Source organism: Dama dama, chromosome 7 (genome assembly GCF_033118175.1).
Source record: "Dama dama isolate Ldn47 chromosome 7, ASM3311817v1, whole genome shotgun sequence".
NCBI lineage: Eukaryota > Metazoa > Chordata > Mammalia > Artiodactyla > Cervidae > Dama > Dama dama.
In genome coordinates, this window is record NC_083687.1 from 42,644,301 (window position 1) to 42,664,956 (window position 20,656).

The 20,656-nt window shown below is 49.4% G+C and overlaps 1 protein-coding gene across 15 annotated transcripts in view; it reads left to right on the forward strand.

Annotated features, from left to right (window-relative positions):
- The window catches only part of ATXN1 (ataxin 1), a 405,775-nt gene that overhangs the window by 364,786 nt on the left and 20,333 nt on the right, over nucleotides 1–20,656 (forward strand). For all 15 annotated transcript variants that reach the window (XM_061147568.1, XM_061147571.1, XM_061147564.1 and 12 more), the window contains one exon: nucleotides 18,008–20,081. In XM_061147568.1, the coding sequence (XP_061003551.1) occupies nucleotides 18,168–20,081 (1,914 nt within the window). In that variant the 5' untranslated portion in view covers nucleotides 18,008–18,167. The remainder of the gene's footprint in view (nucleotides 1–18,007; nucleotides 20,082–20,656) is intronic.

The following is a 20,656-nucleotide window of genomic DNA, read 5'->3' on the forward strand; positions in this document are numbered from 1 at the left end:
AGTATTTGTTGTCCCTATCACAGCCCAAATGACATCAGGCTCCAGCCAGTCTTTCCTCTTGACCTCGAGGCTGGCCCTTGAGCAACTCGGCGCTTCTTTCGGGGCTCTGCCCCCACAAAGTCACAGGAAATGATCTCTAAATATCTCAAAAAAAAAATCTGCAAACAAAAACCTACGTTTTGTTTTCTGGGCAAAGCATGGTTCAATAAAAGCAAATGCCACATGGGCTGACAAATAAAATTGGAGCTCAGTACCTTCATAGATTGTTCGGGAACTCAGCATTTCATTTATGTTTTTCTGAAGTTGGGACTTTGTAGACTTTAGAACAGTGCATGTCTGGCTTTATAGTGGAGGACCTGCTATATGTCAACCACTGTCCTAGGTACTGGAGTGGCTGGTACTTAAATGAACGTGAACTTAGGCTCTGAGTGATGGTTCTCAACCTGAGCTGAAGTTCTGGATTCCTGGTCCAGGCTTTATGACATGATGGGCTGGGTGTAGCCTTACCAGCAGGATTTTTATAAAGCTCCCCACATATTCCTAACCTGCTGCCAGTGGGTCTGGTGTAGTAAGTTCCCAAACTGAGCTGCTGATCAGAATCACCAGGGTTTTTTAAAATGCAGATTCTTGGGTCATGGCGTGGATCTGCTGAATCTTGGAAAACTACAGGGAATGTGTATTTTTAGAGTCACCAGTGTTTCTGATAACCAGCTTGGGGAGCCCGCCCCCCTGTGATGTCCTCATGCACAATTGTGGTCTAGAAACATAATGCTTGTAACAGTTTTGATTCCTTTATTCTCATAGACAAAGCCATTTTTACTCCTTTGGATAATGGCCAAGTGTTTGTAGTGGTTCTTAATGAGAATTTCACAATTCTAAAGCTACCAGTTCACCAACAGCTCTCCCCGTTCTCTGAGCTCTTTTCTCCGCCATGTGTCAGTCAGGGAACTTGTTTTCAGCCTTGTTAAAATAATCCCTTTTGAGTGCAGTGTTTTCTTGTGTGCGTGCATGCTCAGCTGCTTCAGTTGTGTCTGACTGTCTGCGATTCTACGAACTTTGGCCAACAGGCTCCTCTGTCCCCATCTAGACGCATCTACAGCCCTCCTCTGTTACTGAATCTGTAACTTTCCTGTCTCACGCCGGTGGAACCACAAAGCCGGTCGTCGGGATGTGTCTGGCTGTGGTCATTTCCTTCAAAGGTCTCCCACCGTTCTGAGATTCATTGACCACAAAGCGGTCCTGGCAGTCAGTGTGGGGGAGCTGGTAAATCCATGCATTTAATTAAACGTCTTCCACACTGACCTTGAGGAGAGTTTCAAGACAGCTGTGAAATAGAAAACAAGACCCACCCATCTGAAGTGTTATTCCTACCTGGCTGCTTGGGACTCATGTCAGCCTCCCAAGCCCGTCCCTGATCGCCTGTTGAGAGCTCTCTGTGAAGTTCTCAGGAGTTAACACTTTGTATGTTTTACTACGTATATTTAGGATGGGTTCGTTTTTATCATTTGATTTGGAAACATTATCGATCGACTTGGTCACTGCTTTCCTGTTGGTCTTCACCAGGCTATCCACCACTTCATGAGGTAACCCCAGCAAAATGGAAGCTAATTATATATTTTTCAAACCTACAAAGGGGAGAAAGATCCCAATTTTTGAAATATGCTCTTAGGGGGGAAAAAAAGAAGGTGTGTCAGACAAGGAGATCGTGTGTCTCAAAATGGAAGGGGTGCATTTTTCTACTTAACATTGAGATATTTTTCTAATGGGTGGCTCCTTTATTTATATTTTTGTTTATTTTAGGAAAAGCCTAACTTATTTTAAGAAATTATCTCTTAGTGAAATAAAGGCCTTTTCCCCCATTTCCCAGTCTAAAGTACACTCTGGAAGAGATTAGGAAAAATAGTGGTCCTCTGCACATATCTGGGACTGTGTATAGCCCACACCTTGAAGTCAGGGGACGCTGATGGATAGGAGCTGAAAACACTGAAATGAGGCACGGTTTCCCTTCGCTCTGCTGGAATCACATTATAAGGAAAGTGAATCGATCCTACATTCTCCAGACAGAAGGCAGAACTTTTTAAAAAAAAAAATCAATTGGGAAAAATAATAGACTTCCTAGGAAAGAACACAGGTAAAACTCAAAATGAAAATCCTTTGTGGCAAATAAGGCAACTACTGTCTGTGCCGACAGATTTTTCAAGAGTTGTGACCATTTCCATCATCTTCTCATAGAGGAAAAGAAGTTAATGTGGATACTACTGGTGGTGGTGGTTACTTGCTCAGTCGTGTCCAGCTCTTTGCAACCCCATGGGCTGTAGCCCTGCAGGCTACTCTGTCCATGGGATTTCGCAGGCAAGAACACTGGAGTGGGTTGCCGTTTGCTTCTCCAGGGGATCTTCCTGACCCAGGGATCAAACCTGCATCTCCTTCATTGGCAGGCAGGTTCTTGACCACTGAGCCACAAAGGAAGCCCTAATATGCTTGTAGTTCCTATTGAATATAAGGAGCATTTCTTAGCTAACATATTGCATCATACCCTGTATTTGGACATTGCACTGAATGCTTAATATACATGATCTCATTAATTCATTAATATACATGATCACCCCTGATGGCTCAAATGGTAAAGAATCCACCTGCCAATGCAGGAGACCAGGATTCAATTCCTGGGTTGGGAAAGTTTCCTGGAGGAGGAAATGGCAACCCACTCCAGTATTCGTGCCTGGAGAATCCCATGGACAGAGGAGCCTGGTGGGCTACAGTCCGTGGGGTCACAAAGAGTCAGACATGACTGAGCATTCAACACTTTTACTTAATCCTGCAGAGTAGATATTTTAAGATGCGGACGCAGAGCCCTGGGTTAAGTAACGTGCTTTGACTCAAGGCACCTACCCTATAGCCATCAGGTATAACATAGATTATCTCCCAGAAGCCTAAGGCAAAGCCTAGTCCATTTAGGGAGGAACAAGGCTAAATTCCTTTCTCCATGGTGAGGTGGGAAAAAAAGGGATAGATGGGGGCTTTTTTCTCTGACGGTTGAGACATTTTGGAGAAAGATTGACCCTTCTAGGGGAGTAGCTGAATATAGGGGTTAAGTGGCAAAGAGGCTTCAAAATCAGTGCTTCTAGACTTAGGGAAAGGGTGCAGAACTGTGGCACCAGCATGGATACAGAGGGCATGCTGGCTTGAGAGGGATGATAAAGGGAAATTGGAGCATCTACATGGAGGTGTCTGTCCTACAGGTAGTTGGAGCTGAAAGCAGTGTTTAGCAAAGAGAACATATTTGGATTTTTTGTGATAGATATTGCACTTTCTCCCATGAAGGGCTTCCCTTTGGCTTAGACGGTAGAGAATCCTCCTGCAACACGGGAGACCCAGGTTTGATCCCTGGGTTGGGAAGATCCCCTGGAGAAGGGAATGGCTACCCACTCCAGTATTCTGGCCTGGAGAATTCCATGGACAGAGGAGCCTGGTGGGCTACAGTCCATAGGGTCACAAAGAGTCGGACACAAAGTTGGAGCATTTACATGAGGGTTCCCAAGAGGCAGCTGGAGCTGAAAGCAACATTCAGGAAAGAGGACATACTTGCACTTCCTGTGATAGACGTTGCACTTTCTCCCATCCGTCATCTTATTTCATCTCATAGCAATCTTTTGGAAACGTTATCATCATCATTCCCATGTTATAGATGAGGGAAATGGAGGTTCAGAGAGGTGAACTGTCTTTCAGTTCAGAGAGATTTCAGTTCAGTTCAGGTTCAGAGAGGTCACAGAGCTAGTGAAGGAAATGAGCTTTGTTGTCAACAGGACGCTGACTTGCTTTTTTGCGTTTCTGCTTTTCGAGTACACATTTTATTGCCTCTTTAGATTATAGTGATTCGATGCCTGCAGCTTCCAGCAGCATTGCTTGTTTTCTTTCATTTGCTACGAGGGTCTTAAATAAAATAGCTGGCCAATTTTTGTGGCCCAGTGGGGCCTGGGTATTCTAAAGAGGTTAAATAAGAAAGGGATTTATTTCATTTGTAATGAGTAATTGTGAGTAAAATAGGTACTGTGCTCCACATTCAAAGAAGCCAGAAAGCTTCTATTGATAACTGTGGGGAGAAAGCAGATAATACAAACAACTCCAAATTTTAAACATGAGCATATTTGAATTTTATTTTTGAATGCAGATGTGATTGATCATTTGTTCTGCAGGCAAGGCTTTAGTCCAGTTAGGGGGGAAAATATCAATGCACTCCTATCGATTATTTTCTAGAAGTTTTAGAGACTTACTAATAGTAAACTTTCTAAGCAGCTGAGACTTGAAATTCCTCATTAGTGGAGGTGAGGCAAGGAATCAGAGATTGTTGCACACATCATCTTTGCTGCAGTTGACTGGCACCTGTGTTGCCTGAAGTAATCCAGGAAAGAAGTCAAGGAAAGAAAGTGTGTGTTTTTAATAAAGATGAAAATACCACCCCAGTGAAGGAAGTGAGGAGGAGGGCCCTTCTCAAGAGAGAACCATCACTTCAGCCTCCAGTATTTATCGGTCGTGCAGCGGGTCAGGCCCTGGTCTGAGTTCTTTGAATGTGTGAACTCCCAACAAGTCTATGTGGTCTGATTTGTTGTTGTTTATTCACTAAGTCATGTCCAACTCTTTGCGACCCCATGGGCTGCAGTCCGCCAGGCTCCTCTGTCCAGGGGATTTCCCAGGCAAGAATACTGGAGTGGGAGTGGGTAGCCATTCCCTTCTCCAGGGGATCTTCACGACCCAGGGATGGAATGCGGGTCTCCTGCATTGACAGGTAGGTTCTTTACCACTGTGTCCCCTGGGAAGCCCGTGTGGGCTGAGGACTGGTATTATTCTCACTGTAGAGATGGGGGAATTGAGGCACAGCTGGTGGGTGAAGGAGCCAGGATTCCCACTCCAACAGCTGGGGTCCCAAGCCTGCGCCCTCAGCATCCATAAGGGGAGGTCATTTGATGCCTGGAAGTGGTTCATGGCTGGGGATGACTTTCTCTGGCCTGCTTTAGCCTGCTTGCTGGGCACTGCCTGATCCCACACCATATCCCTAACGGCCCCATGAAATAGAGTTTCTTAAAGAGGAAACCAAAGCTTAGAAAGTTGAATGTCTTCCTTAAAGTCACCAGTTACCAAATGCCAGAAGTCTCTCCCAGGTCTCTGCAACATCAAAGTCAATCATTGGTGGGCTGCCCAGCAGTCAAAGCTGTAGTCTAAAGTGCCGGATGGGATGTCTCTAAGTACAGAGAAATAAGCAAAGCCTGTCTTCTCTGCCATCTTTGACCAGCTTTTTATCAGAGCCTTCCCTTCATGGCATATCCAAGAAGTCCTGCCTGGGGGGGTGTGGGGGGGGGGTGGTTCCCTTCTTCCCAGTTCCTAAATTGAATAAAAGAATCTAAAACCCATCCCTGACATCTCCTGCTGAAAGCTGTCGACTTGACCGTGTGCCTCGTTTGGAGGGCGGCGGCATCCTTCCAGGGCGAGTGTAAACTGTTCTCATTGAATGAATACCTGATTAAGTTAATGGTGCTGAGCCAGGGCGAGGAGGAGCGATTTGGCAGCCGAATTCCTGGCAGCTCATTCAACGTCCTTAATGTTCCACCAGCTTCATGCTGGGCCGCCTGTGAGCCCCCGGGAGGGGCTGCCGGTAATTACTCAGCGTTTTGATGGAAAACAGCTGCAGGTAGCGCGTCATCCCATTGTCCGTTTCACTGGTGATTGGAAATGACTGGGGGCATCTTGGTCTCCACTGCGCAGCCTCACTCCGGAGAGAGGGGGTTGGGGATGCGGGGAACAAGGTAGAGAGTAGGTTTCCCACTTGCTCCGCTTTTCAAAATGAACCATTCATCTTTTGAGGGTCAGAACTCAGCCACCCATTCAGTGAGTGTGAGTCAGAGCCCTCATTTTAAAACGTTTATTTCAGGGAGCATTCTTATCTTAGCTGATCCTTACTAGCTTCTCGCCCTGGTTTTTCTATGCTTGATTTAAGCTGGTTTCAAGAAGATCATTGTCCTTGTAAACACGTATCCCTCTCAGCAAATCCAAAGAGGATCCTCGGCATTCCCCTGAGATAAATGGGGGACAATCTGGACATAGTTTTGGATCATGGGATGTGGATTTTTAGAGGTTAAAGAGGCTGCAGCCTAGCTCTGGGAAGTGTCCGGGATTCATAATCTCACATGAGAATCTGCGCTTAGAAATGGAATCTCTCAGGCCAGATGCTTTTCAGATACACAGTATTTTACGTCCCTCTGTCATGAGTTTCACTTTCGATCCAACACCGCATGATCATGTCCAGAAATTTAGAAGAAGATCCAGAAACACTTTGCCTTTTAGAAGCCAGCTTCTAAGGGAGAGCAGTCAGACACAGGATGAGAACAGTCAGCTGACGAAGAAAGGACAGCAGCCCAAGCGTCCCACCGGGTTATGAAATTCAGTCTGCCTCCAGCACAGGGAGCTGACCATCTAGTGAGAAAGATGCATGGAAGTAGGTAAAGAACGCAGTGAACATGTTACGTAAGTGATGGAGAGCCTCAGAAGAAGGGCTGTGCAACGCTGCGGTGCCTTAAGTGCCGTTGTCAGGATTTTAGGGGATGTGATTCCAGTAGATAGTGGCTCTGATGGTAAAGAATCCACGTGCAATGCAGGAGGCCCAGGTTCGATCCCTGGGTCTGGAAGATCCCCTGGAGAAGGAAATGGCAACCCACTCCAGTATTCTTGCCTGGAGAATCCCATGGACAAAGGAGCCTGGTGGGCTACAGTCCATGGGGTCGCAAAGAGTTGGACTCTACTGAGCAAGCAACGAACACCACACACACAGAGTAGGTGGTGGAGGTCAGGGGCCAGGAGTGGGGGTGGGATTTAGGGAGAGAGAGGGAGAATGGGGACTTCGTGTTTAATGGGGGCAGCGTTTCAGTTTAGGAAAGGGAAAATTCGGGAGATGTCTGACGGTGAGAGCTGCACAACAATGTGAACGTATTTAGTGCCACTGAAATGTACAGTTAAATATGATTAAAATAGTATGTTTTATATTAGGGGACTTGTAGCACAATTAAAAAAAAATCAACCAAGGACGAGGTATATAGGGCAGAGGTCCGGAGGCTTCCGGGCGTCCTCTCCTCGGGCGGGGCGGGTCGTGGAGGGTGTCCCCTTCTCCCACCCCTTCACTGTGACAGCTCACATGCGGTACAACCACCCAGCGAGGCTTCCCCGAGCCCTGGTGTCTGGAGACTCATTGCAGCTCAGTCGCAAACCAAGCACATGGCTGGTCTTTACCCCCAGCTCCTCCCAGAGGGTGGGTGAGTACCTTTAGTGCCTCCTCCAGAGGCTGGCACTGTCACCGCCTGCGGCCCAAAGCCCCCATCATAAATGATGTTTTAGACTGTCCAGTGGTCAGAGCCCCCAGGCAAACACAGTCCCTTAGGCAGGACATTCCAGAGGCCTAAAGGTCCCCTCCCAGTAGCCAGAGACAAAGGTGAGACGTCTCTCTGGGTGAAATTAATCCTGCACTACATACCAGAGGCTCACTGCGTGATCTGAGCACTGGGACCCAGATGTTCATATCAGATGAACCAAGATTTTCATCTTATTTCTGTCATTTATGAGCCATGTAACAGACTCGCATGTGGATGATCAGTCGTGTCTGACTCTTTGCGACCCCGTGGACTGTAGCCCTCCAGGCCCCTCTGTCCAGGGGTTTCTCCAGACAAGAATACCGGAGTGCCATTTCCTCCTCCAGGGTACCTTCCCAACCCAGGGATCAAACCCAGGTCTCCTGCATTGGCAGGCAGTTTCTTTACCAACTGCACCACCCGGGAAGCCCTTCTTGGAACCTTAGGGGAGTCATTTAACATGCTAAGCCTCAGTGTCCTGGTCTTTACAATGGGATGATCACACACTGGTTGTAGCTTGCAGGAAAAAGTGTTGCTCTGTTTTACACACACACACACACACACACACACAGAGCCTCAATGGCTTCTGTCATAACCTGCTTTGCTAGGGGCCGCGGGGCCCAAGGAGTCTCAGGGCCTTTGTCACTAAGAACGATGGCAGAGTGGCATAGCGTCCCAGAGACTAGAAGACAACCACAGAGGGGACGCTGCCATGGAACTCCCAGGGGGAATGACTTGTTAGTTCATGGTTATCTAGAACGTCCCACTGTCCTTTGACACAGCCACACCCCAGGGCAGCAGATGCCTCAAGACCCTCTCAGAATGCCTCAGTTCCAGAAAGGCATTTTTCTGACCCGATGGGGATTTTCGCTTTCCATTTGCCAGCGTGGGAGCCCCCCGGCACCCTGGTCACTGATGGGATCTAACCAAGCCTCCTCCAGCTCCCGCGGGCCCTTTGCTGTGTGCCGCGTAGCAGAGCCGCTGAGCGCATGTGTCAGAAGACAGCCGGCAGCCGGCCCTGTGGGGTGGGGAGAGAAGGTTCCGCGTTTCCCCACCAGGCCTTTGGGGAATTACTCATCTACGTGTTGTGGAAAAGCGGGCCACGTGGAGCCAGGAAGCATCACGGTTAACCCTCGCAGAGACACGCCGGGCTCCAGCTTGCGGGCTGACCCTGCTGTGGATGCCATTTGTATAGGCTGAGCGGCTTTCTTGCTCTGGGGCGTGAGTGGGGGCCTTTGCGCTGGGATCTGTGATCAGTATAATCTCTTCTGTCAGCTGAAGAAAGAGAATAAATGCTCCATGACTTTTTCTTATGTGAACCACAGGTGTGAGGGGGGAAAAAAAAGACCCAGATGCTGGAAAGGATTGCAAATCTGAGGGTATCGTGTTGATTTGATCACGGAACCAGGAGAGATTAGTGACAAATCAGTGTTGATGAAAATAAGGGATTCCACAGGAAACGTGTGCTGAAGTACAGTTAGGATGGCGACCGTGTATTGAGTATGTACATTATGCCAGGCACCGGGCCTGTTAATTCCTCCCCATTTTATAGGCATTACAAGATCACACGGTATTGAGACACTTTGTAAATTGGACACCTATATAATTTGGAGTAAAATAAGGATGACATTAAAAGAAGGAAAACGGGCAGTAGCAGTGAAGCCAGGGTATTTTTGCCGTTGTTTTTTTCAATTTAAGGGTCTTTTTTAAAAAAAAAAAATTTTTAATAAAAATTTTAAAGGTTACTTTCCATTTAGTTTTTACAAAATACCGGCTACATTCCCCATGTTGTATAATAAATCCTTGAGCCTGTCTTTACACCCACCAGCTGTACCTCCCCTTCCACCACCCCTATCTTGCCTTTCCTTCCTTCCCACCAGTAACCGCCAGTTTGTTCTCTCTATCTGTGAGTCTGCTTCTTTTATGTTGTATTTATTGGTTGTATTTTTTAGATTCCACATATAAGAAGTATCATTCTGAATATATCTTTCTCGGTCTGACTTAGTTCACGTAGCATAATGCCCTCCAAGTCCATCCATGTAGCTACAGATGGCAAAATTTCATTCTTTTTTATGGCTGAGTAATATTCCATTATATGTACATACCACATCTTCTTTATCCATTCATCTGTTAAGGGGATACTTAGGTTGCTTCCACATCTTAGCAATTGTAAACAATACTGGTATGAATATTAGGGTGCATGTACTTTTCCAAGTAGTGTTTTTGCTTTTTTGCCCCCAGTACATGCCCAGGAGTGGGACTGCTGGGTCATACGGTAGTTCTATTTTTAGTTTTTTTGTGGACCCTCCATACTGCTTGTCATAATGTGTCTGAGTACTCAGCCACTCCGTCCTGTCTGACTCTTTGAGACCCCATGGACTGTAGCCTGCCAGGCTCCTCTGTCCATGGGATTTCCCAGCAAGAATACTGGAGCGGGTTGCTATTTCCTACTCCAGGGGTTTGCCATGGTGGCTGCACCAATTTACATTCCCACCAATAGCACACCAGGGTTCCCTTTCTCCGTTTGTTACTTGTGGATGAAGCCAGGCTTTGAACTTGTCCTTTCCCTCCACCCCAGGAGGAGGCTATTCTTCCTGCTACTCTCTGTGTTCTCCTCCTTATTAGTACTAGTAAGAATATGCGTGTTACCTTCCTATCAGTAATAATATTTTATCCTGGTATTCCAAAGATGCCAGTGGAAGTGAGTGCAGAATGACTTCCATAGTGAGATTTTTCACTGCCGTGCTAAAAAGCATATTCAGTTGAGAGTCAAAAATAACTTGTCTCCTAACCCCAGTTCTCACCGTGTTACTATGGCTGGTTCTTTGCACCTTGTCGCCACAGTCCCTCTGTCCTTAAAGCGGTTCACTCTGGAGCGGGGTGAGAACTGCTGCGGGGTTGTGGAAAGCACCCAGGGGACGGTTCGCAGCCTTCGGTGGGTAAATGGAGATTGGGGTGTCGCTCCTGGGGTAGCTTACCAGCCACACAGGACACTTGAGAGCAGAAAGGTATTTGCTCATGTATGGAACCAGGGAAGGCATTTCCAGCTTTTCTTAAAAACGTCTTTTGGACAGCTCATCTGGGACCGCTTTCAATCCAGATGGTGATCCCTCCAAGTGATTATTCTTCCATCTTCAGCCTTTCCAGGAATTCCAGCATGGGCAGGCTGCCAGGGGACACTGGCTGCCCAGATGCTGCAGCGACATTCCATGTGAGCCAGGGACAGGCCAGCCCAGCTGCGGGCCTGGCCTCCTGCAGACAGAGACATGGACCATATCCCCACACCGTGTGCCCCACCCACACGACAGACCTCCCTGTTTTTCCAGAGGTGGCAGAACCCACTAGAAACACTCCCAATGTCACACTGTTATCACGTGGATGTGATACGGGTATGGCAGAAGCCAGGAGCCAAAGAATGCTTCACCTGGGCTTGATGAAGCCTGTCCCTCTGTGATGCAGACAGTAGAAGCAGATGACGGAGCCCGACTTCGGGAGGAGGGAGATGGGGGTTAGCTCCACGCCAAGCAGAGGAGTTCAGTGGAAGGAGGAGAGCAGAGCAGCAGTGTGTCTGGAGCAGTCCCCTCTGCATCTCCATCGAGGAGGTGGATTTTTAATCAGAACAAAGACTGTGAGTCCGTTTGTTGCCCTTACAGCTTCCCTGAGCCAGGGAGCCCCCAAATGCAGCTGTGTTCTTCTGGGTAGACTTAAATTTTTGCATTAACATATGACATTGAGTCATTGTATTCATTGCCCCCAAATTCCCATGGACTGTAGCCCACCAGACTCCTCTGTCCATAGAATTCTCCACGCAAGAATACTGGAGAGGGTTGCCATTTTTTCCTCCGGGGGATCTTCCTGACCCAGGGATCAAATCTGGGTCTCCTGCATTGCAGGCAGAGTCTTTACCATCTGAACCACCCTACAGATGAACAGGCTGCTCCAAAACTATCATTCTTGGTTCTAATAGAAAGAAGGGGACTGTTTTCTCCTGCCGGTCCTCATTCCCCTGAAATCCCAGTGTGGATGGTAGTGGCAGGCCAGGACCTCCCCGGCCCTGTGTGGTGTGCATCACTGCTCTCACTGAAGGGTCCTGTACCCTGGTACAGACCCTGGTACCAAACTTGCTTTTGGTGACCCTAGAGGGAGAGAGCTTGTTAACCGCACGATGGTATCCGTGGTTCTCCAAGCCTGATCTGTAGGACATTCCTTCTGGGGGAGTTTCAGCACCGCGGTGCCCTGGATCACCACTAGGTGGGAGTGTTGAGCTTGGTGCTGGGTGAGGCTGAGGGTCCCTGGCTCCCTTGCCTGGGAAGTCTAAAGATCGTGCTCTCTTCCTTATTGAACTCAACCTCTAATCTGGAAAGCCACACCCGACACCTGCTACAGCCCGTGATTAGAGCTAGGAGGGATGCCGCGGTGCCCTGGACATCATCTCCCCCTCTGATCCCTTTGCATTCTCTTTTCCACATGGGACCATCTCCACATGGGACCATCGGCAAGTGTCTCCAGACTCTGCCTCAACGCTTAGGATGGCTCGGGGACTTCCTGCCTCATGAGGCAGCCCAGCCCATTTGATTAGTTTTAAGTTTCTACTGTATACAGCCATCCATCAGTATCTGCAGGGGTTTGGTTCCAGGAGCCCCTGATGCTCAAGTCCCATGGTCAGCCCTCCATATAAGTGGTTCTGTATTCTGGAATTCAGCCAACCAAAGATTAAGTAGTACTGCGATACAGGGGACGTGGGTTTGATCTCTGGGTCAGGAATATCCCCTGGAGGAGGGCATGGTAACCTACTCCAGTATTCTTGCCTGGACAATGCCAGGGACAGAGGAGCCTGGTGGGCTGCAGTCCATGGTGTCACAAAGAGTCGGACATGACGGATCACAGCACGCAGCAGGTCTTTATTGGGAAAAAATCCCCTTATAAACGGACCTGTGCAATTCAAACTCCCATTGTTCAAGGGCAAAGTGTATATCAATGTAATTTGGAGCTCAGTTCTGTTCTGCTGTCTTTCACAGACAGCCTTTCGTAGATCTGAGCATCACATCTCTGCTCCAGCTTTTTCTGTCCTTCCCCACACATCTTCAGTTACACATCTTCAGTTGCTGCCGCTGTTACTTACCTGTCTTGGGTCCAGACCTCCTGCTGACCCCATCACTCCATCCTGGGCATGCCCGCCAGTATCCCCTTGCCTCAGGACTTTGTGACCTTACCAGTGCTGTACACTATTACACTATTTATTCTGTTACTGAGAATATACTGTGCTTTTTAAACGAAGCTATACCAACTTTTAGGCACCAAACCCAACTGTTGGTTCAGATTGAATGGGCAGTCAAACAGAAAATTCCTGGGCTGTTTGAAATAAACTATTCTTCGACCAGATCTCTCTAACCCTACTATTAATTGAGCTATTGAAACCAACGGTAGGACATTTATTCATTTATTGTTCATTTTAGTATTTTTGACTTTGTGCCATCACTTCCAGCTTCTTAGAATATATTTGAATACTAATTGCAGGTAATATATTAAGCTGGCTTCGCGATAGCTCAGTTGGTAAAGAATCCGCCTGCAATGCAGGAGACCCCCGTTTGATTCCTGGGTTGGGAAGATCCACTGGAGAAGGGATAGGCTACTCGCTCCAGTATTCCGTATAATATAGTAAGCGCCCCTTCCAGCCTTCTGTTGCCTCTAAATATGATAACCAAAACGCTTAATAAAATGTTGAGCAGAATAGAACTGAAAATAGAGTTCTTGCATACCTTTTGCCCCACACTGACATTGAACAATTAAGGTCCACGTTACATACTGGAAACTAAGTGTTCAATGAATGACTATGTGATACACTTCCTTTGAGGTATGCTTGTTCAGCCAGCCATGAAGCTATCTAATTATGCTATCATCTTGCAGACCTTTCTCCATTCAGGAAATTTTGAGCATGTCAGAGTTGGGCCTACTTCTGACATTTAACCTAAATAAAGGCATTCTGCCTTTGCACTACACAGACCAGCCTGTTTAATAATTCAGTAAAATAAGAGATTTGCATGCCAGGACTTCAAGAATCCTTGCCAAGTCCTAGTGGCCCCTCCCATCGGGTCCAGGTGTCCTGCCTTTTAAATGGTCGCTCACCAGGCTCTATTTCCTCCTCTTTAAACGAAAACTATGTTGTGCATGGACATTACATGCCAGACAAGTCACGGGTTTCACTCAAGCTGAGAATCTCGCAGGATGGAGGGTGCTGGGCCGAGCAGCCCAGTGGATCGCCCTGACCTTGGAATGCATGTTTAGGGCTGTATGTATCAGATTCTAGGCGTGTCTTCCTTTCAGAGCAGTTAGCTGTTATTTACGGGACTTGGAATTGGTCAGGATCATCTCATTTTCCTGTCACTTCTGAAACAAGCTAAATCCACGGTAATGGGTAGGGGTTACAGGGATTTTTGAATGATAGCAAAGATAGAAGTGTCTTCCTTTATTAAAGTTTGTTTTTCCTCCAAGAGATGACTGAATCATATGTATAATTTACAATAATAGTCTTTTTAAAGTGTGTTTCCTTAGAGTTATTGAAGACAGAAAGAACCAGAAGAAAAGAAGCATCTATTACTTAGAACTGTATCAGGTTTAGATGACCCCAAAGGAAACAGCTGAGTTCTCCCTAAATATTCCTGTATGTACTTGGTCGATGAGTCATTTCCGACTCTTTTGCGACTCCATGGACTATAGCCCGCCAGGGTCCTCTGTCTAAGGGATTTCCCAGGCAAGAATACTGGAGTGGGTTGCCATTCCCTTCACTAGGGGATCTTTCCGACCCAGGGATCGAACCCAGGTCTCCTGCATTGCAGGTGGATTCTTTACTGTCTGAGCCACCAGGGGAATAACCCTAAATATTAGCTGCTTGTCTCCAAGGCACCATCAGTTCTGTTTGCTCACAGCACCTAGTTTGGTTTCCCAGCACCTACTCCATTAGAAAGAGGCTGAGATGTTTACTTAGGAGCTTAGGTGTACAGGCTGAGTTTCTCACACCTTGCTGTGCATATGAATCATCTGGGGATTTTGTTAAAATGCAGACTGAATCAGGAGCTTTGGGTAGGACCTGAGTCTCTACATTTCTAAAGCTGCTGGGGGAGCTGGTCTGAGGACCACACTCGGAATAGCAAGGCCATATGCCACTGAGCTAAATTTTAAGGTACTGGTGGAGAGAGAGCTATAAATGTAGATATGAAGATGCTTAAGATGAATCTATTCAGAAGAGTGATTAGCAGGCAAATCATATGTAGTAAACCTTATATAAATTTGTCTTGATCCATCTACTGACTCCCTGTTCACTTCCCCTTTCCTAATAATAATGTTTAAATGTGATCTGCACGCGTGGCCCTTTGGTAACTTTGCAGTTATGTAATCGTGCGCAAACCCATGTTTCTGTTGCGGCAGGTGCATCCGGAGGCGCACGCCTCCTCCGGGGGACTCAGGTGAACGAACCATTGGTGTGTTTCAGCACTGAAAAGGCAATTAGGGACATGAAGGCCACTTGTCTGCAGCTAGAAAGAAACTCTAAAAGCAGACATCCACTCTCCTTTCTTCACCTCTTCTTCCTAGGCTCTTTCTCTCTCCTTTTTCCCTCCTGTACTTTCCACCTTCATAGTTTATCTCTCCGTTTTTTTGTTTTTTTTTTTTTTTTTTCATCCCGTGTACCATCATCTGATGGACCAGGGACACAGTGTCATCCTTTGACGCCCTCTCGTGGTTCTTTGAAAAGATAGCTAGACACAGTCCCTACTCTCACGGTGATTTCCCCTGCTGAGAGATACAGACAGCACAGAGAGCCGATGAAGCACAGGACAGGGACACGTGCCCCAGAATTACAGAGACCCAACTCTGTAGCTGCACTGGTAAATAGGAAATATGGTCCTTCTAAATGTAGGAGGGTGAGTTGAAATTTGTATCAGTCTGGCCCCAGGGTTGCTCCAGTTAATCTTTGTATCCTTGACTTATTGTCAGTATTATCTGGAAAAAGATGTTTATCAGCAGACCACTTTTTAGATTCTGAGTGCATTTGAATTTGTGTATTAAGGCCGATATGTTTTAGTGGTCCATTAGCAGAAAAACCAGCCATGGAATCTATAATGAGATCTTTAAGGCCAACAAAGCCACCCAGTGTCTCTCAAAACAAACAAAAAAAGTGTAAATAAACCAAGGCACTGCTAAGATACAAGTCAGCATTGTTTTTTCAAATTCACTAAAGCTGAGTTCTGTTTTAAAAAGTACATTCAGAGGGGTTTTCTAGTTTTGTGTATGGTGCATTCCATTGTGCAGCAGTTTTACATTTGCATTGCTAATGGACCTCTTTGCAAATGTGTTTGACATTTTACTTGGCTTTGAAAGGACTTTTATGCTGCTATTTTCTTCTTCCCTAGAGCTGCCTTGGGCTAATTAACCTATTCCCTTACTGGCTGGGCCTACTATATGCAAATACCCTCATTCTGGATTCTGACACACTACTCTTACATGAACATCCCTAATGAAATCCTGTGGGGTTTTATTGGAGCAGTGCTACTGTGGGGCCAGCAGGGGGCGCATGGAGCAGTTCACGTTGAGTCCATCTCCTAAATTACTTTCCTTTGCTAGTTCCAGTGGGAATGCCAGAGCTTATGCAGTTCTCTTAGAGTAAGTTGAAACCTAGAGATAAAAGATCAGTATCAGCACTTTTTAAGCACTCAAAAGGGTCAACTGTTTTCAATTTTGGTAGTTTAATTTTATTCTGTCGTTGGTTTGAAAACAGCACTGTCATCTCAGGAGATTTGTGTATATTAGGTGTAAATTACATGCCATGCACTTCCTAGGAGAAGGCTATACAGAATGCAGTTACCTGGGGCTTAATAAAGCCGGAGGTTGGGAGGGTAACGCTGAAAACTGCTGCCTTACTGTGTCTGTTTTAACATCAGACTATAGAAAGCGAGTCTGGGTAGAAGAAATGTTAAAACCCAGGTCCTAGAATTCCCAGAGCCTGATTCAGCAACTTCCCAGGATCACAGCACAAGACTGCTCACAGCCTGTAGGCAGCCATCACATCCGCCTCCTGTTAGCCTAACTCCTGTTGGTTCTACTGATGATCTGCCTCTTGTCAGGTGGACATCTGTCTGCCTACACAGTCCTGGTAACAGAGTTCGGTGGTTCCCAAAGACTGAGATAGGTGTCCATGAAAACTGGCTCCCTCCTTGTATGTCCAGGTTGAAACACAGAGGCCTGATTGGTCTAGCAGAGGCTTCATCTCTAGGGTTCATGGTGGACTGGCCCTTTCCAAGGAGAAGAAGGTGGAGAGTATGGACAGAAAATTCAAAGAGCACTTGGAAAGGAAGTAAGAGGCAGAGATGAAGCAAGCATGTTGCCCTCATTAAGGACACCCTCAATGCCTGATTATTGCATTTTTAAAAACCAAACCATGTTCCTGTTTTAACTGTCTCATAGATTCCTTTTGGCTGTTACCTATGAGTAGCTGTACTGGGAGCTGTTTGGAAACGTGTAGAGAACAGAATTATTGGGGGCTGCCCCTGCTCAGCTGGCCTGTATATAGTGTCTGTGTTTATGTCTGTGTGTATGTGTTAGGCAAGAGAGAATTGTTGTATATCCAGTATGGACCCAGAGTCACTAGAATCTTCGAGTAGCGCCTATGGCAGAGCTTCCCTGATAGCTCAGCTGGTAAAGAATCTGCCTGCAATGCAGGAGACCCCGGTTTGATCCCTGGGTTGGGAAGATGCCCTGGAGAAGGGAAAGGCTACCCACTCCAGTATTCTGGCCTGGAGAATTCCATGGACTGTATAGTCTATGGGGTCGCAAAGAGTCCTAGAGGACTGAGCCATTTCCACTTTCACTATGGCAGAGGAGGACTCAGATAACCTGTGAAATCCCCTGGGGGACTTCTGTTCCTAATCTGGTCCTCCCAGTGCTGGCTCAGAGGACAGCTGATACTCACTGGTGCCATCCTCCTTGTAGGCTTCATCTGATCCTCCAGAGGCTGGGTAAACATAGAGCTGAGGAGTGGGAGGGCCATTTCTGGGAGGGAAACTAAGAAATGCATTGTTTGCCCTCCAAAAAGAAAGTGAAGTCGCTCAGTCGTGTCCGACTCTTTGCGACCCCGTGGACTGGAGCCCTCCTGGCTCCTCTGTCCATGGGATTCTCCAGGCAAGAATACTGGAGTGGGTTGCCATTTCCTTCTCCAGGGGATCTTCCCGACCCAGGGATAGAACCCATGTCTCCCGCATTGCAGGCAGACGCTTTAACCTCTGAGCCACCAGGGAAGCCCAAAAAGAAAAAGCGGGGGGGGGGGGGGGGGGGGGGGGGGGGGGTTGGGGAGAAGAGGGTATTGAGAGAGATATCTTAGAAGACTTACTAAATCCATAAAAAAAGGTTTGACTTGCTCCATGCCTTAATGATCTTCCCGATGTCCTACCCAACACGGCCAGCGTTTTACCTGCTCTAATAGTGGGGCTGGCGGCAGGATTTTGAGGGATTCACATGAATCTCGCGGGAGGGTGTTCTTTTCCGGTGTTGATGTTCTGACGCCCTGTTCCCCCCACCCCCACCCCTCTCCCCCTTGGTCCCGACCCTCTGCCTTTTCCCAGATTCCAGAGCAGCTGCTGGAGGATCGCACCCACGGGGAGATGATTCCTCATGAAGAGCCTGGATCCCCTACAGAAATCAAATGTGACTTTCCGTTTATCAGACTAAAACCAGAGCTAGTCCGACAGTGAAACGGTCACCGTGGAGGGGGGACGGCGAAAAATGAAATCCAACCAAGAGCGCAGCAACGAATGCCTGCCTCCCAAGAAGCGTGAGATCCCCGCCACCAGCCGGCCTTCCTCGGAGGACAAGGCGCTGCCCAGCGACAACCACCGCGCGGAGAACGCAGCATGGCTCCCCGGCGCCCGGAGCCACGTGGGCGGGCGGCTGGGGCCGGCGGGGCCCCCGGCGGAGCTCGGTTTACAGCAGGGAATAGGTTTACACAAAGCGCTGTCCACGGGGCTGGACTACTCCCCGCCCAGCGCGCCCCGGTCCGTCCCGGCGGTGGCGTCCACCACGACGATGCCGGCTGCGTACCCGCCGCCCCCGCCGTCCGGGGCCCCCGTGTCCCCGGTGCAGTACGCCCACCTGCCACACACGTTACAGTTCATCGGGTCTTCCCAGTACAGCGGGCCCTACGCCGGCTTCATCCCTTCCCAGCTGATCTCGCCCACGGCCAGCCCGGTCACCAGCGCGGTGGCCTCGGCCGTGGGCGCCGCCACGCCCGCCCAGCGCTCCCAGCTGGAGGCCTATAGCAGTCTGCTGGCCGACATGGGCGGGCTGAGCCGAGCCTCCGGACACAAAGCTGAGCCGCCGCCGCCGCCGCCGCCGCCGCCGCAGCACCTAGGCCGGACCGCGGGGCTCCTCCCCCCGGGGTCCCCACCGCCCCCGCAGCAGAGCCAGTACGTGCGCATCTCCAGCTCGCCACAAAACGCCGCGCGCCCGGCCTCGCCGCCGGCCCTCCCCGTCCACCTGCACACGCACCCGACCATGATCCCGCACACGCTCACCCTGGGGCCCTCCCCGCAGGTGGTCGTGCAGTACACCGACTCCGGCAGCCACTTTGTCACCCGCGAGGCCACCAAGAAGGCGGAGAGCAGCCGGCTGCAGCAGGCCATGCAGGCCAAGGAGATGCTGAACGGGGAGGTGGAGAAGGGCCGCCGTTACGGGGCGCCCCCCGCGGCCGACCTGGGCCTGGTGAAGGCGGCCGGCAAGGCCGTGCCGCACCCGTACGAGTCCAGGCACGTGGTGGTCCACCCCGGCCCCGCCGACTACAGCGTCCGCGACGCGTCGGGGGTGCGGGCCTCGGTGATGGTCCTGCCCAACAGCAGCACCCCCGCCGCCGACCTCGAGGGGCAGCAGGTCACCCACCGGGAGAACTCGCCGTCCGCCCTCAACGACAAGAGCAGCCTGCACTTGGGGAAGGCCGGGCACCGCTCCTACGCGCTGTCCCCGCAGCAGGCGCTGGGCCCCGAAGGCGTGAAGGCTGTCGCCACGCTGTCCCCGCACACGGTCATCCAGACCACACACAGCGCCTCGGAGGCCCTCCCGGTTGGGCTGCCGGCCACGGCCTTCTACGCGGGCACGCAGCCGCCGGTCATCGGCTACCTGAGCGGCCAGCAGCAAGCGATCACCTACGCCGGCGGCCTGCCCCCGCACCTGGTCATCCCGGGCACCCAGCCCCTGCTCATCCCGGTGGGCAGCGCTGACCTGGAGGGGTCGGGCGCCGCCTCGGCCATCGTCACGTCGTCACCCCAGTTTGCTGCAGTGCCTCACACGTTCGTCACCACTGCCCTGCCCAAGAGCGAGAACTTCGGCCCCGAGGCCCTGGTCACTCAGGCCGCCTACCCGGCCATGGTGCAGGCCCAGATCCACTTGCCCGTGGCGCAGTCCGTGGCCTCCCCCGCCGCCGCCGCGCCCCCCACGCTGCCGCCCTACTTCATGAAAGGCTCCATCATCCAGTTGGCCAACGGGGAGCTGAAGAAAGTGGAGGACCTGAAGACGGAGGACTTCATCCAGAGCGCGGAGATCAGCACCGACCTGAAGATCGACTCCAGCACGGTGGAGAGGATCGCGGACAGCCACAGCCCCGGCGTCGCCGTGATCCAGTTTGCCGTCGGGGATCACCGAGCGCAGGTAACATTGCGTCCGCATCACGCAGGTAGGGGGACACCGCGCCGTGCCACCTCCCTTACCTCCTGGCACTGTGGCTTTCTTCCAAGCGGCAGACTTGTCTGCGGCTGTGGGGGTGACTGAGGGTTTTCTTTCACTTTCACTTTGTACCTAAAGGTTAGACTTCTCACATTCCCCCCAACCACCGTTCTCTTAAGAGAATTAAGCCCTAATGCACCCCGAAGCATTCACTGTTTGTAATGAATTAATTTCTCTGCTTCTCCAATGGGGGCTGGTCAGGTACCATGCTTGGGACAGTTAAGAAAATCACCACTCAGGTTATTTTGCTGATGATGTTCTGTGGTTTAGATGAGTAACCCTGATTAAGAAAAGCCATTTTCCACCTGCACCCCCCCCCCTTTTTTTTTTTTTTTGATCAGAAAAAGACTGCTGGTTCAGGGGAGAATGTTAGGTGCCCAGAGTTGCCATATCCCATTACAACAGTGTGGTAATAACAAAATAACAGTGTTTTGTTATTGTTTTTATTTATTTATTTAACTTGGCTGTGCCGGGTCTTAGTTGCAGCACTCGGAATTTTT